Consider the following 16,906-nt stretch of genomic DNA (forward strand, 5'->3'; position numbering starts at 1 on the left):
AGAGAGCCGTCTAAGGATGATGTAGCCTCTAAGCTTCCACAGGCTGTAGCAGTGGCAGGGAATTGGCTAGGAAACAGCAATTTTGCCTCAGTAAAAAATGCCATCTTGTGAAAACAGAGCTGTTTCAGAAACACAGACTTTTAAAATAATTTTGAATTTCTAAGGAAGGGATTATAAGAATTGTAAAAGAGAGGAGAGAAGACAAGAACTGGAAAAGAGAGAAGGAAAGAATAAAAGAAGGAAAAAATAGAGAAGGAAAAGAAGTAAAAAAGGAGAAAAAAAAAAAAAAAAAGGTCAAAAAAGGTCTTCCAAAGGAAAATAATTGTCTGAGAAAGTAAACTGCTTGGTATGAAAGCTGTATTTCTATGGATGCTCTTATCTTTATTTTCACCTAGATTCCTGTATGCACATTTGACTCTCTAATATGCAGGCTAGGACATTCCCCTGAAACATACCTGGAATCTAGTCCTTTCATCTGCTTTTATTCATTTACTGGAAGTAGATCCCCATCAGAAGACAGAACATTGTAGCGCCACAGCCCAGAAAGGTTTTGACCCAGGTCAGAGCATCCTGTTTGAGGAGGGCTGATCTGAAGCCATTGCTCCCATCATCAGACAAGGAGACAAGATTCTCTTCACTGACCATGCTGTCAGAGAAAAGCAGAGAAGAACATCCCCAATGGTCCAAAGGAAAATTGGCCCTGTTACACACACACAAAAGAAAAGAAAAGAAAAAAAATAAATAACTTTACTGTGAGGAAGGAAAAAAGAGACTTCTTATTAATAAATAGATAAATAAATAGAATCATATTAAATAAAGAGAAAAAAAAGAGAGAGAGAGAGAGAGTAAATCTGACAGAAGTAATTGTAGCTTGATTTAGTTTTCTGTTTTGTTTTTGTGTCAGGCTTTTCCTGTGCTTTTCTTTCCCCCAACAATTTCCAGTTGGGATTGGCAGCTAATGCTTCACAGATGAGGTCAATAGAATATAGCCAAAAAACAACCTACAGCTCCTCTTCCCCATCCTGTGCTGTAATCAAATGGAACCCTCACTCTTGCACTAGGCAAAAGTAAAGCTTGGGCAACTTCCCCTTCTATCTGTAGATACTGCCAAAGTCGAAGCATTAAAACCAGATCTTTAAGTATTCAGTCATCACAGGTGACTCCCTCAGTTCAAGGTAAAGCCATAGTGAGTAGCTCCAGCAAAAATGAATTCTCCATAGAATGACAGAAGCATGATGATTAGGACAGTTTTTTGAGAATACATCTCAGGAAAACCAAAGTAGCAAGCCCACGGGGCCGCCAGCAGCTTCCTACGCACAGGGAAATGCCCCCGTGGTTTGTTTTCCAATCGGTAATGTTTAAACTATTTCCTGCACACTACAGAATAAGCATGGGTTCAATGGATAGATACAAATTAGAGAAAGCAATTACAGGTCCCTGAGTTAGACATTAATCTTAACATCTGGGATTTACCATGGGCTACCCTCTGCTTCCAAAAGACATGCAGGGAGCACATAATGCGTATCACATCCACTTCTGGGAAGCTGAGGAGGGGTTTTCCTGCAGCTGGCTTCTTGCGTACCAAGTTCTGGTGAATGCCTAAGAGTCTTAATGTCTGTCAGCAGAAATCATCGCACAAACACTGGCCTGACTGACAACTTATCAAATGGGCAAATCAAGAATAAATAAGAAGAGAAAAATGAGTGACACAATGAGGAACCAACAATTTGTCATTTGGGATCTTTTGTTAGGCAGTTTGACAAATTTCCTGCTGGTTAACTGATTAATATTTCCCTATTTTTAATCTTTAATTTATTTCATACTCAAATATGATTGTTAGTCATTAATCAATAAGGTTGAAAGTGTCCATGATTAATGGGCAATGCCTTCAGTATAAATAAGAGATTCTGAGATGCTGGGATTTATCTGGCTCTAGAGATCGCAGGATTGCTCTGAATGTTCATTCCCTAGTTACAGTAAAGCGGGGCCAGAAGGACTACTGAGATCCTGTGCCAGTGGTGTGATAAGATGAAATGGAAGCAGCTATTAAGGATCCGCACTAGATAATGATGAAAAAGAAACCAAGGGGTTAACCAAGGGGTCTGCTTTTCATGTACATACTGACAGATTAATGCTCCGTGCTATAGATAAGTAGGAATTTACAGCATCTATATGGTAAAAAGAAACAAGTCAGGTTAATAAAATTACCACCTTCTGCTCCACTGGGATGTAAAGATTTAAGGCTGCAGAATTGATGGGCAACTGCCAAAGGGTTAATGGAAATCCAGCTGCCCGGCAGGCAGAAAGAACTGGGGAGTTACTGGAGTTGCAGGTGAGTAGCAATGAAGGGGTTAATGAAAAGCCTACACATACTGAAATGCTGATTGTCAAGATAGCATATTACTTGAGGAAAGTAATTTGATTATTTTAAACTCCCACGAAGGATGCAAGCCTGTGTCCACTCCATCTGTCAGGCTCTGTGAAACACGATGAACTGAGCTCAAAATTCATGTGTGATGAAGTCACTTTAATTTCCCTGCCAGCCGAGCACTGCTGCCATGCCCACCACGCAGAGGGTAGCACAGCATTTCAACTTTTCCTGTGAAATCCAGGAGGCACAGTAACCTGTTACTTGCTGCTGCTTTTTTTTTTTTTCTTTTCCTTTCTCTCCCCATTTTCTGCCTCAGCGCTACAACTGAGTCATTCTGTTGCCCATGGCTCGTGGGTATACAGTGCTCCTGCAGCGTGCTGCATTATTCCTGAGTTAATCTCTCAATGTTATTTTCAGCTAATGCAGATGTGGGGTTTGCTTACCGTCGCTTTGTAGACACTTGTCGAAAACCATTTGGAAACCTTAACTATGCATAAATCTGCAGAGTGAATGTTTTCTTTCATTCACTTGCTCCTATTATTTGATTTCTTGTAGGCCTCTGCGGCAGAGATGGAGAAAATAAGGTAAGTGAGACAGTTTATTTACATCTCATTATAGACAAGAAATGTTGTACTGCACAATGGGCAATACAGGCTCTTTGAAAATATTTTGCTTAATATGATCAGTGTAAAATATGGGATTGCATGACAATGTAAGGGAAGCTGTGTTTTAGAGACAAAAGAAAAGGAATGTTGTTATACTATAAAATCTGTTTTTCAGACATGTCAATTCAGAAGGGGCGTTTTATACACTAACATGTTTTATTGCCAGATGCAGAGGATATTTGATTATATAAATGTTGTAGTCACTTGTCCATTTACTGCAAGAGCCAGCCATTCCATTTAATGAGGAAAGTAGATCAATAATTCATGAAAAAAAAAAAAAAAGAAAAAAAAAAAAAGCTGAAGAAAATATAGGCTTGACTTCAAAGCATCTAATTGCTGTGGTTTGTTTCAGTATAATGCTGTAACATTGGTGTTCAATTTTTGTTTTATATTGTATACCAGCCAGATAAATCTTGTCTCTGTGTTTAAAATGTTGTCATACTGTACCAGTTTCTCAGCACATCTCACTGCTTTAAGCAAAAGGAGATGGCTTTTATAAACACAAGTTTTCCATCTCATGTCCGAGTGCAAGTCTGCTTTGGGGGATATTGCTTCTGTGTATGTTGTTAAGAAAGAAAAAGAGAGAAAATAGAAAAAAAAAAAAGCATTCTAGCCCTTTAAAAATAATTTAAAAAATAAAATCTTGTTTATTAATTAAATCCCCAGGTATTATCGAAGAGATAAGTAAAAGCTGAACTTTTAATTACCCTTTAAATATTTTATGGAACTTTATTTGATAACCAAAACACTAGCCCTGCTCTTACTTGGTTTTATTGGACAAGCCCAAATTCCTTCCCTGAGCCTGGTGATTCAGTTTGGTTAGTGACAACTATTGTCCAAGCACAACTTTTTAATGCCTTGAGTTCTGAATGGCTATCCTGAGTTTTCAGAAATGCATAAAAGTGCTAGAATTCTGTAAATAACAGGGGGAAATTGGTGACTATGGAAGAGCAAAGATGTTTAATGAATTCTGGGCTGGAAACAAAATCCTGTTTTTCTTTTGAGAACAAGGAGGTTAAGTCTCTTACAGTGGACTTGAAGATGCACATCAGAAAGTTTCTAATGTCATTTATTTACAAAGTACTTCAGTTGTACATCTTTTTTACTCTCTTACGTGACTGAAAGAGTAAACTTATGAGCTGAAAGAAAAACCTTATGCAATATATTATTGTTTTGCATGTAAGTGCTATAACATTACAGCTGTGAGTTTTTCCTGAGTAAGGACTGAAAAAGCACCTCAGTATGTGGTCCTGTGTTTACTAAAAATTCTAAGCAAGATCCCCTATGGTGTATGCACACTCATGCCATGAATTACTCTGTTAGCAGATGCAAGCAAATACATATTTACATGTTCACTTGATAAGCATGTGTGCACAAACACGATACAATACTTCTTATACCTTCCTGAGCATTCTTTTGGCCTCTGCTTTTAATAGTCAGGCTCTTGCCACATTTGCAATAACATGCTGCAAAGCCCAGGAGAATAAACTCAGGAACAAACAGAAAAAGAGAGGGAGAGTTTTCTATGACAAGAGTAAATAATCATAAAGCTCCATCTTCCTAACACCCTAGTTTTGCAGCTGTCAGACATGCAGCAGCACCTCAGTACTTCCTGAGCACTTGTAAAGATGGAAATCTCATATTGCCCCACTGGAGGAGGTGGGAGTTTAGCTATTAACTCTGACAAGAGAAGGGTCAGGCTGTGTCAGCAGCTTGTTAATGAAGTTTTCTGCTTACACTTCATGTGTGTAAAAATTGCTTCTGATGGAGGCTGGTCCCCGTCACCCAAGCTGGTGCCTGAGCGGAGCAGAGAGCTGGGCTGTGGGAGCTCCAGCAGGGCCCAGCACAGAAGTTGTGCTGCTCCATCCCGAGCTTTGCAGAGCTTCTGTCATTGTTTTGGATGCAAAGTTTGACACAGAAACTGAAATCAAATCTGGAGCTGTTATTTTAAATGCCTGCTGAACTTACAGACCTGAGAGATTAGATCTTTCCTAAACCTATCCAAGTTTGACACCCAGGTTAAGACAGACTGCCTCATTTCTTATGCACAGTGGCTTCAGAGAGGCTATGAGGAGAGAGAACCTGAAGTCAGGGAAGAAAAAAATAAATAAATGAGGGAAGAGGACAGTACAGGAGGAAAGAGGTGGTTTTTTTATAAGAAGTAGGATGAAGAAACCAGTGTAACACACAGGAAAGCCACTACCACATCATACTTGAAGGTGTTGTGCTAGGCCCAGCTTCTTCCTCACTCCTCCTGCAGCCAGCTAAGGATGCATCACCCTGCAGCAGCTGGGCACAAGCTGGGGTACACAGAGGGTACACATGGCTCCTGCAAAGGAGGAAGGATGAAGGGGTCTGGAATGAGCAAAAAAATAAAAAACATAATAAAAATCAAAGCCTTGTTGGACAAATAGGAGAAGCAAGGTGGATACCCACAAGACCACCTACTCATCCAGTGTGAAAACTCCCTGGGTTAAAGAAATTCAGGTTTGCATTCCACAGTGCACTTCAAGATAAGGAAGCCTTTTACATGTGCAGAATAGGTGCAGAGAACCACACTTCTCATAGATGCTACACAGTGGCATCCCTTGGGAGCCCTCAGGCCCAGACATGTTAAAAGGCAGTTCTAAGAGACTTCAGGGGAGCAAGCACCTTCTCCAGTGCATCTGGTACACCCCCAAGGACTGGGGTGGTCAGACCCATGAGAGACAGAGAAGCTGACACAGAAGCCTGCAAAACTGATCCACTGATCACCCGTACTTTAATCAGTAGTGAACTCACTGAGCCAGGGCATCACAACAATGCAGTGAACAAACACACCTCTCAGCATTATGTTCCTTCACTCAGAACCTGGTTGGAAAGATGCAATTCATCTCATATAATGCAGCAATAATTCCCCTTGCAGATCAACGGGCTGCTGTGACCTCTGATGTCTCATCCTGTCCTTTTCAGCAGAGACTTTCTGTGACAGCAGTACAGGTGGAAGAAGAAGTAGGAAGCAGACGTGGGAGGTTATCAGTGTTTAGCCTGATATGGGGATGACTTCCTCTAGAAGTGGAAACAGGCTATTTTGTGCCGAAACCTCGACTAGAAGGATATGTTGCTGCAATGAAGTCTTCACACCGAACAATTCTTAACACTACATAGTGTTTATAACATCTCAAGGTACCAATATATTAGGCAGGAAGTAAGGCTAACTACTAATCACAAACCCCTTGGAGATCTGCACTTATGTAGGTTGGCTGTGTATGGTTATACAGTCACTTTAAACATTAATTACTTCTGACTGCAACCTTTTAAATACAGTTTCATGTATTTGGTTCTTTATCATGTCTGTAAACAAGGACCAAGAATTTTAGTTCAAGCACATTTCAAATGTACCTATACTATCTTATTTTGACTCTTAGCCCTGTACTATCTTTGGTGTGTATTTCCAAGAGGAGCACATGCCTTCCAAGTCTTGGGCCTTGCAGATCTGTTGTGGCTGGCACATAAAATTGAAAATCCTCAGGAAACTGCTCCTTCAAGTCTGATTTAATCCATAGCATGGCCAGACACGCAAAAGGAAGACACCTGCCAGTTCCACCACAACTTCAGCACAAACTCACACAGTATCTCTTTCACTGCTTTCATTTAATCCTGCTTGAAATATAGGTTATAACATTTAACATTTCAAGGGAAAGGTTGTGAAGTTTAACATAAGAGAGTTCCAGACATTTTCGTACACAAATATTGACCAGATTCACAGTCTTTCTTACACTGAAGAGTATCTCACTCCACAGGAAATGCCAGTTAAGGCAATAGATATTGTTCAATATAAGCTTTTGCTTTCTCTAAAAAATGATGCTCCTAAAATTTAAGTGACAAATCAGAAACTCTATAACTCAATATTCTTAAGTCTAAGCTTTCAAGACCCACAATATGCTGAACTGTATATCTAAAGGTACATCAAATGAGATACACCATCACCACCATGAACTGTCAGACTCACATAATTAATGCCTGCAAGGAGACTCCCCTCTTCCTAGATTGCAGTGTATCCATGTTACTCCCCATCTAAGGATTACTTTACCACTAGTGGCACTTCACTCATCATCTATGGATCTCTGATCAAAGTGATCCAAGCCTCACAAGGGACCTGTGAGGTAACGTCTTTAGTTCATTATAGCCCTTGTTACAGAGCATATGAGAGTGATTTGTTTTGCACACACAGCTGGTAGTAAATCAGCAGTTCAATCTATGTCTCTTGAATTTTCAATCTTGGACTTCTCTCAAGCACGTTTGAGTTCATCTGTGGTAAGGAAAGAAAATCACTCTTCAAGGAACATCAAAGGCACGTGCAGCCCTGGTGAAAAGCTTATATAGTAGTTTAGTGGAAATGTGAATACCTTCCTAAATGCCCACTAGATCATGCTGCCTTCCTTGCACTTGGTATAAATATAACACTCTTCATATGCTGATAAACAGTGCAAATTCCTGCCATTCCCACCTTGTACCTCCTTCTCTCAGCCTGTATCTACTCTAATTTTACCACAGTTATTTGAACACAAGGAGAGGATTTTTTTTCCAGAAACTTGCCCAACAATCACCCTTTACTTTATACAAGGTCTTGCCTTTGCATCCACAGCTGATGTGCTGGGAGCCACTGAATGCACAAAGGCACAATGCCACAGGACAACAATAAGGCTGTGCAAGCAGCAGCTCCAGCATCTGCTCAGCAGTGTCTGCAGGCTCCAGCTGATGCCTCAGCTTGACACCCAGCTGAGGATACAGGCAAAGAGATGGCACAGGGAAAGCTTAGAAGAAATAGAGCATAGGGAAATGCTGGCATGAAAGGGCCATGAATGTGTGGTCATTAGAGGTTATGGTAGAAGAGTCATCTAGCTAGGGTCAATTTTGGGTCCATTTTGAAAGAGGGGAAAAAAAAAAAAAAAAAAAAAAAAGAGAGCTGACTACTTATATTCCAGGTAAAGATGGTTTCCATTTTTCTCTGCTCTGCAAGATGTTTCCAGTTTATATCTCCCAGGCAGTCCCAGCAGCAGTGACAGCCCTGCAGTGCTGTTTGCAGCATGTCTGGTTTGTTCACCCTGCCATCCAAGGTGTGAGTGCAGCACAGCTAAACCACACATCTCTCTCCCCCAGAGACTGCACTGAGCTTTATGTTTGGTGGCTGACAACCACAGCAGTAGAAGCAATGGACACACAAGAATATATATATTCATAGCCCCCAGGGGAACTATAAACCTGGAGCTGGGATCGTTTGGGGTGTTGAGCCATGCTGATCTACCTATGCCAGTAGCTCTGGAAATTCTATTAATGCCATTGGGGGCACAGTATGTTTGTGTAGCTTATACTGATGTCCATTCCACTTAATTTCCACTACTGGTATTATCTATGCTAGTCAGTCAAACCAGTATGACTTCATCTGAGGCAATGGGGTTGCTGTGACTTTGTCCTTTGTCCTGTGCCCTAAACCTCTACCTGCTGCTTGGAAAAATGATCAAAAAGGCAGGGATAACAGTATGGAAGGAATCATCTCCAGTCATGTGCTGTAACAAGTGTTGCGTTATAATATCTTTTAGCTCTAGATAAGTATTGAGTGGAGTGAAGGTGTCCAACAAACAAGAAACATGACAGGAACAGAGGGCAGAACAGATTCAAGCTGAATGAAACCTGGTATGGCAGTGTAATGTGGCCTGCAGGGACAAGTGGGAGCAGAGCAAACATCTGAAGAGACTGAGGAAGAAGGTAGGAGGAGATGAGCCATGCCATCAAACTGGGAGCTGCAGTGAGTCACGGGGAAGAGGCTGGACCTAGGTGATACCAGGCTTACAAATAATGCTCAGCCTACCCCTTTCTTGCAAGGCAAAGTGCATCACTGAGCAATACTATGAGCTGCTCAGGAGAAGAGGGGGAAAAAAAATGGAAAAAAAAAAAGGGGGGGGGGGACATTTTGCACAACATTTATCAGAAAGAAGCCTATTTCTTTTAGTGTTTGTGATTAGTTCAAAACTTTGTGACACAGGGATTAGAGCTTCTAGAACAGATTTTTTTCAAAGATGTAATTTTTGCATCAAACAGATTTTTACAAAGATGCATCCTTGATCGTCAGGAAAATCAAAGGTGGGAAAATTAGATGTTCTCCATATCGTCTATATTGCTAATAGCAACTAGATTTCAGTTTATGTAAGCACTCTGACCAAAGCTATCAGGGAAGTGTGCTAAACAGTGAGAACAGGGACTTACAAAGCTAACAGAGACAACAACTGCAGCAGTAACAAAACAATCTTACAAGCTGAAGAGTATAAAAGCTTCCAAGCTGCAAACCCCAGATGGTTCAAGGGCAGCGTAGTTTGTGAACCACACTTGAGTGTGCTCTGTGGTGAAATCAAGTACAATTTGAATGCTTGCTGCTGCTGCTACAGTACACAGACTGATGAAAAGAAGGAGATAACCTGTCTGCAACACTTTATTACAGGCTTTTGCAATTGCCAGCTCTACTGCTGCTGGCATGGCTTAGACAATTTAATTTACCAATCAGTTCTTGATTTATACACGTGTCTTTAAAATGCATTCAAATAAAAACTCTATCACCATACTTAATTCAATGTTCTTTAAAAACCAAAAGCATCTGAAGTATATCAAAATATTCAGCTTTTCATATTAAAAAAAAAAAATAAAAAAAAAATCCAGGGGACTGAATTGTCTTAATATTTTAGTGATGACCTAGAGTCAGCTTAGCATGAAGTACAATGTGCTTAAACATAGGCCATAGTCAGTGAGCAATAATCATACTTTTAGGAATTCATGAATAAGAGGGTTATATAATTTACAGGGCTCCCAGGTAAGGGAGGGGGGATTATGAATGCCTGTAGGTCCTTGTGAGATTACTCCCGTGTGTGTGACCATCCTACTACTTGTGTGAATTGCACAACTCTTGTTATTCAACTCTTCCAGGAGTTGAACAAGATAATTTTGATTTCACCTACCTTTAAAAGAAGGAGGAGGCATAGAAGGAAGATGGTGTCTTAGAAGAAAAGAAGAGCTTCAAGCTTCTTTTCTGAAAGCCACTGAGCTCTGTGGGGAGCCCTTGCTATGCTGACTTGACAACTCCAAAGTTCTGCCCTCTTAGGCAAGACCAAGTTTCATATCTATGTCAGGGCAAGAGGTCTTAATTTTGACATTTTCATACAAATCAAGGCAAACAGATGAGCTCATTTTATGTTTCTGTTAGCTTTAACTGCCATTTAGACAAGAGCATTAGTTTGAGTTGCTCTAATTTTAAGGCCTTCCAAGAGCTATACTGGAATTTCCAGCAATGAATGGCAACTTAAGCCATCCCCCAAGAGCTCATTCTTACAACAGGCAATTTGAAAAGATAAGCAATCAGTCCTTCCCTTTTCTGTGCACTTTTCTTTAATAAGTGCTAAATCTTTGAGCTGCCATTTAACTAAAGGATTACAGTTTAACTAAGTTACTGCACAAACTAAAATGGTTTTCAATGCTCCACCTGTATGGAGTAGTCTACAAATAGAAAAAGAAATTGTCTATATATCTTTATAATTGGTCTTAACTACCAGGAAGTCCTACAGATGTAGGTGCTTGATATGACGTTTAAGCAGCACTAAAACCATGACAAAAGACTTTGCACATACACATATTTTTAACTAAATTTTTATTTGCTGGGTCACCTGTCCTTTGAGATATTATTTCCTCTTGGTATGAATCCTATTTCTGTCTTGTAATAAGGAAGCAGTATTACCACAGAGTTAATCAGAAACAGTCCGGACTGACTGTACCAAATACATTCCAAGATTTAATACTGATCCATGAGTGTTGAAATATAAGTGTTTTGCAGCCCTGCCCACTATTCTTAGCAACTCAACAGGAAACTAGTAATAAAATATATTCATGGACAGAGGCACATTCTTCGTGATGGGGAAAGTGCTGTTTTCTGTAGAGAAACACAGATTTTAGACTGCATACATACAATCTGTAGCACTGGAACAGTTATATTTAAATTTCAAAATAAATTGTATGCTTAGTTTTGACTTTCAGCTTGTGAATAGCAACAATGCTTTTATTTGCATTTTGATTCAAATTGGTATGAGACCAACAATTAAAGAGTGAACAATCAAGTGAGAGTCAAATACTCCAAAAGCTGAATACTCTGTACTGTAGAAGAGAAACTCAGAAAACTAGCCCAAAGCAATAGAAGTAGAGTGGAGAAAACTAGAGTAGCGATGATATGTAAGTAAGCTACCTGGAGAGCATTAGCTTCTCACTATGGCTCAACACAGGAAAATGTGATCATCCCAAGCAAGTGAAAAAAAAAAATCAGGTCCTGTTTTATTTCTTCACAATACACAGCCAGTTTGCAGCTTGTCTTAATATCGACTGTTTGCTATTAAGCTTTCACTGTTGGGCAAACCAACAGCAGGAAAGATATAGCCCTTTTAGGAAATGCACAGTCCTCCCCAGACCCATCTAAAGGAACTGCCTAAGTTAAGAGTCTTAGCTTTTCCATCAGTAAATTAATTAGCCCTTTGTATAACTCTGGCAACAGAGCATATGGACAAGAAACAGACAACATGAGTCATAGATAGAGGACTGACATGAGTTTCTTTGGGCCAAATTTAGGTGTGGTAACAAAGTAATCTCTTCTCCCCCCACCTCCCCCCACCCTCACCCCCAACTTACAAGAGAAAATCATCACCCAAAATACTGAGAAGTTGTGTTTTTTGTTGTAGTTGTGTTTTTTTGTTTGTTTGTTTTTTCCTAATAAATTAAAAGTATATGAAATTATAGCACTAAGCAGGTATTCTAGCAGATATCACTTTAGGGGAGCAAAGATGTTTTCATAGAATCATAGAATATCCAAGCTGGAAGGGACCCACAAGGATCATTGAATACAACTCCTGTGCCCCAAAAGCACCACTCAAAATAAATAAATTAATTAATTAAATAATAATAATAATAATAATCAGATTGTGTGTCTGAAAGAATTGTCCAAACACTTCTTGAACTCTGGCAAGCTCGGTGCTGTGACCACTTGACCACTGCCTTGGGAAGCCTGTTCCAGTGCCCAACCACCCTCTCAGTGAAAAGTCTTTTCCTAATATCCAGCCTGAAGCTTCATGGCTTGTCTACTGCAAACGATGCAAGTAATTCCAGATAACAGGTAACTTCTGTCAACAGGAACCTTTTTTTCCACCTTGACAAAGCTGCTGATGCAGATTTTTACAGTACCTGTAGACTTTAACTTACTTTCCTTTAGCTGTGTTATGCTTTCTAATTTGACAAAGCCTCAGTAGATTCAGTACTAGAACTGATGGGTTTCACATGCTGTGAGCTTCTGGATGTTTTTCTTTACAAACCAGGACCTAAATGTAAAAGTAAAATCCTCTCAGAGAAATGTCCCATTAATTCCAGCACACGGTACACTTGGAGCTATTTGAGAGAAAGAATGCTAACCCATCTGTTTTTGCTTGATATACTTTGAAGAACATTTATTGTAGTCTAAAAGCATTTTCTTACTGAGTGAAAACCCTCCCATGGTCCACTGTGTAAAAACAACTTTTATTACAACCTAGGAACATGTAGCAAACAAATAATGGCTGCATGTTACTTGGATTCAAGGAATGTGGAAGGTTTCAGCTATAGTTTTGATAGTAAAATTCTGAGAAATGCCTTACAGGTGCAGACCGGGCTTCTGTCCTGTGACTTTGCAGTTGCTTTGCATTCTCATCTCTGTACCCTGAAGAGCTCTCCAATTTCAATTGCACAGTAAAAACGTTTACCAGGATTTTCATCTTAAGGTTCCTATAGCACTGAACTACTAATTATCGTTGCACACAGAGCAGACAGTTCTGATTAAATTGCCAGCCTGGATTTGTAGACCATCCCATCTCCTTATTCATCATCTCTGTAGACAAAACATGGGGAAAGAGTCTTAAGATACAAATAGGTATAGATGCTGAATTCTAAGCAATTGAATGAATCCATTACCGCGTCCTTGGAGGACTCCATTTTTCCCAGAACTACAACTCTTTTTTGAGTGTTATCTACCTCATTATGCATAGATTAGTTACATTATGTTATTGGTTTGAACAGACCACACAGAAGCTGAAAACAGCTAACTACAGTTTTGCAGAGATCTTAATGAAAGAGACTTGGGAAAGGAACATATTCTTTCATCTAAAAGGCAGAGTTATTTATACATTTTTCACATTCACGTGAAGAACAAAGCACTCACATGATAATCCTGTTATTCATTTCCAGAATTCTGCCTGCTACAAGTCTGATTAATTGGAACTATTGCTGGCATACACCTGCAGCATGGATTCGTGGCACAGAGCCATTAAACTATTTAATATTTTCTAAATCCATCTAGAGCTTGTTTCTTTACCTTTTTACCATGAGCCAATTTACTGAAGACTAGCTTACTTTCACAATGTCAGGAAACATTAAAAGCAGAACCAGTAAAATCGACAAAGGTCTTATCCCTTTACCAATGGAAGCTCTTTCACTGAAAGTTATTAGTTGCATTTTCTGTTCTTGCCCTAGCTATTTTTTCAGCATTTGAAATTAGGGCATTGGATTGCAGATTCATGCCCTGCTTGCTGAAATTAATGATAATTATGCAATGGAAAGAAGAAATACAACAGACCAGAGATTGTATATTTGCTTGAAATCTGTGTGGTAGAGACCCCCTCGTTACTGATTGGAAGACATGAAGTGAGGTCTAAAGCATTGAGGGATCTGACATTCTTGCTCTATGGACACAGGAAACAGCCATGGCCATTAAGAGTCTTTCTGGAATACTGTCAATGTTCCAAGAAATTTATTTATTTATTTTACATATATATATATATATATATATATATTTTTTTTTTTTTTTTTTTTTATTTTTTTTTTTGAGCACTGCATAAGTCATAAAACTTTCAATTCCCTGGGGGAACACTTATCACCCTTTCTAGAGTAATGAAGAGTTTCAGCTAGAAGCTGGCAATCTTTCATGGGCAATGTGCCAGACTGTATTTTTTGATCCTAATTTAGAGCTTAAACGTGTTCGTAGACAACACTGAGAAGCTGGGAGCCACTGCCTTGCACAGATGCTTCTTTCAAGATGCAGTGGATCCCAAATCCCAGCCAGCTGACCCCAGACTTGCAGAAATCCTCTGATGTCTGCAAACCTCTGGGAGCCCCTTAGAAGGAAAGTTTTATAAATTCGCAGACTACTGCCTTTTTTTTCCTTTCCCCCCTGACTCACTCTTTCTGCATCATTTGACATTTTAACATATTGCCATATTAACCACCAAAAGTCTGATCTGTGAGCATGACTTCAAACTAGTATTTACAAGAGTTAAGATGCAGTGGCATATGGACCACCAGCTGGTGAGAAGTAGGAATGGTACTTTGTGGAGTTTGAGTCACTAAGTGAATTAGAGAAAAAAGTCCATCTTTTGTACAGTCAAAAAGTTGCAGAGAAAATCTTGGCTTCCTAAAACTGAAGCTGCTTGAAAGAACAACTGCAACAAGGCCACTACCCAGAAAGCACAAAATCTGGAGGTATTGAACTAGAAGCTACACTCTTTGTTATAAGAGGTATATGCGAACAAGCTGTTTCCTGGTAACACTGTGAGGAATAGTATCACAAAGGGGGTGGTGGGAGAGAGAAACAAAAAAAAAAAAAAAAAAAAAAAAAAAAGAGAGAGAGAGAGAGATGACAGTCTGTTCCCTTTAAATAGGACTAAAAGTCACTTTGAGAGTGAGGGTGACACTGGAGGAAGTTTCTTTTTATTGAGGTCATAACCACCTACACAAGTTCAAAAGTTTCCAGCTTTCTCCACACACACAATTCTCCCTGGCCTTAAGCAGTTCCATCGGGCATTTGCCACCCCTCCACCTTCTTCAGGGGTTCTCCTGGTCCTCCACACTTTCTCCTTCCCGGATGGTGGCTTAGGTCTGCAGACTGCTAGCTATGCACATTTCTCACCCCAGCAACTCTCAGGAGACTAATTGCATATTTAAGCAACTTTAATAGTGAGCCCCCCCAGAAAACAGTTCATTCTTCCTCATGCTGATTTCTACCCATGATCTGTTGTTTCTCACCATTATTACTCTAGGAATGGTTGAAAACATTCTGCCTACATTCATGCAGTTGTAACAAAGATTCATTTTCATCAGACTTAAAAGACTATTCTCCTCAGTCCCAGTCTGTTTCACCAATCTTCTCACTTTGCCTGTTTCCCTGGAAGTGCCGATGAGGTGAAACCCAGGGTCTAAAGAACAGTTGTGAGGCTACAGCCTGTAGTGCTGCTGGCCCCCCACCTGCACTGTTCCCATCCCTGTTTCTTCAGGAGCAGGTCAGGATTCAGGATTTCAGATTTCAGGATTTCTGAGATAGATGCAAGAAAAGGGAGTCTCCTGTGGCTACATCTGTGCAGCTGCTAAACAGAAACTGTCTTTCAGTAACTGGGACCTTTCTAGAGGAAGTAGTAAACAGAAGGAAAAAAAAAAATGGCAAGAGAAAAGATTCTTAGATAAACATGTTCTGTAATGGGGGACAGAGATATAGAAGTAAAGGCCTGTTCCTTCGAAAAATAGAATATTGTCTGGGGACTATTAAATAACAATATAACTAATTACCAAGATAATTATCTTCATGCTGGAGCACCAAACAGCTGAAACACAGAAGCTGCTGAGAGCACTTACTATAGTAAATTACTGAAATGCTTCTCATGGTTTATTCTGCTGAATTAGAGCACTAAAAGAAGTGTGCTACATTATTTCTCTATTGACTTTTCCACGTGATTATTTATTATTAGATTCATAAGTACAAATCAGGCAGGAAGGTCAAGTTACTAATGATTCTGGAGCCTCGTCAGCTGTACAGTGTTATCTGCACTGAATAGGTGGCTATATGGTTCACCTGCATAATCAGTGATGCAGGTAATCAGTAAAGTACTTTAATATCCAATCAAACAAAAACAACTCCCCCCCCCCAAAAAAAAAAAAGAAAAGCCACAAACAAACCAACTGGATCAGAATGCAAACCATTAAATATGTAAATGGAGGAAAAGAACACTAAAGGCAACAAGTTCAACATTGCACTGGAGTTCTTTTAAACAAATAAATATTAAGCATGCCTTCCTTGCCCACCCTTCCACCCTTCAATGAATAAAGAATAGAATCATAGCAGAAAAAAAAACATTATTTTCTGCCCTGCGATGTGTATGTGTTTGACCAACAGAGGAACACTTTCACAATGTCAACTAGGTCTTAGAAACCCTCTGTGGCTCCTGCAATCATTATTCCGTTCTTAAAGACAAGACTGAGAATGGCTAAGTGACCTCTGCAAAATCTTTGAGGGGCTCCTGTCAAAGCCAGGAGACTGCATGCAAGTTATGCACCTTAAGACAGAGAGGGCAGAGAACACAATGCTCCCCCCAGGAGCCAAGTAGCTGTTTCCGAAATGAGTAGTTGCATTCAGCCAAGAAGCGGGGCCAAGTTCCAAAGCAGAGCATCCATCAGCCAAATCAAAACTCTCATGGCACTGCTTGCTTCTTCACTGCCTGGCAAAGGATTGCAAAACTTATTTGTGACCATGTCTTTTCTCCCTATCACTACTTCCTCTCAGCAGCATGGTAACATAAACCCATTATGAGGAAAGATCCTGATATGCAGACTTGTCCTTGATGTGTCCCTGAGTATAAGTAAATCCCCACAAAAATCAGTGCTACTTACTGCACAGATATAGGCTCTTAATTTCACTTTGGGATATTGGATAAGCATCACTGCCTATGTTCTTCCTAATAAAGTACAACTAACAGTAGTACTTTTAATTCTAAACCTACCAGCAGTGTGA

At 39.8% G+C, this 16,906-nt stretch overlaps 1 protein-coding gene across 2 annotated transcripts in view; it reads left to right on the plus strand.

The window, feature by feature from the left end:
- The first annotated feature begins 2,692 nt into the window (after positions 1–2,692).
- BEGAIN (brain enriched guanylate kinase associated) overlaps positions 2,693–16,906 on the plus strand; it is a 117,751-nt gene continuing 103,537 nt past the window's right edge. For both annotated transcript variants that reach the window (XM_032188249.1, XM_032188251.1), the window contains exon 1: positions 2,693–2,955. In XM_032188249.1, the coding sequence (XP_032044140.1) occupies positions 2,942–2,955 (14 nt within the window). In that variant the 5' untranslated portion in view covers positions 2,693–2,941. The remainder of the gene's footprint in view (positions 2,956–16,906) is intronic.

Source organism: Aythya fuligula, chromosome 5 (genome assembly GCF_009819795.1).
Source record: "Aythya fuligula isolate bAytFul2 chromosome 5, bAytFul2.pri, whole genome shotgun sequence".
NCBI lineage: Eukaryota > Metazoa > Chordata > Aves > Anseriformes > Anatidae > Aythya > Aythya fuligula.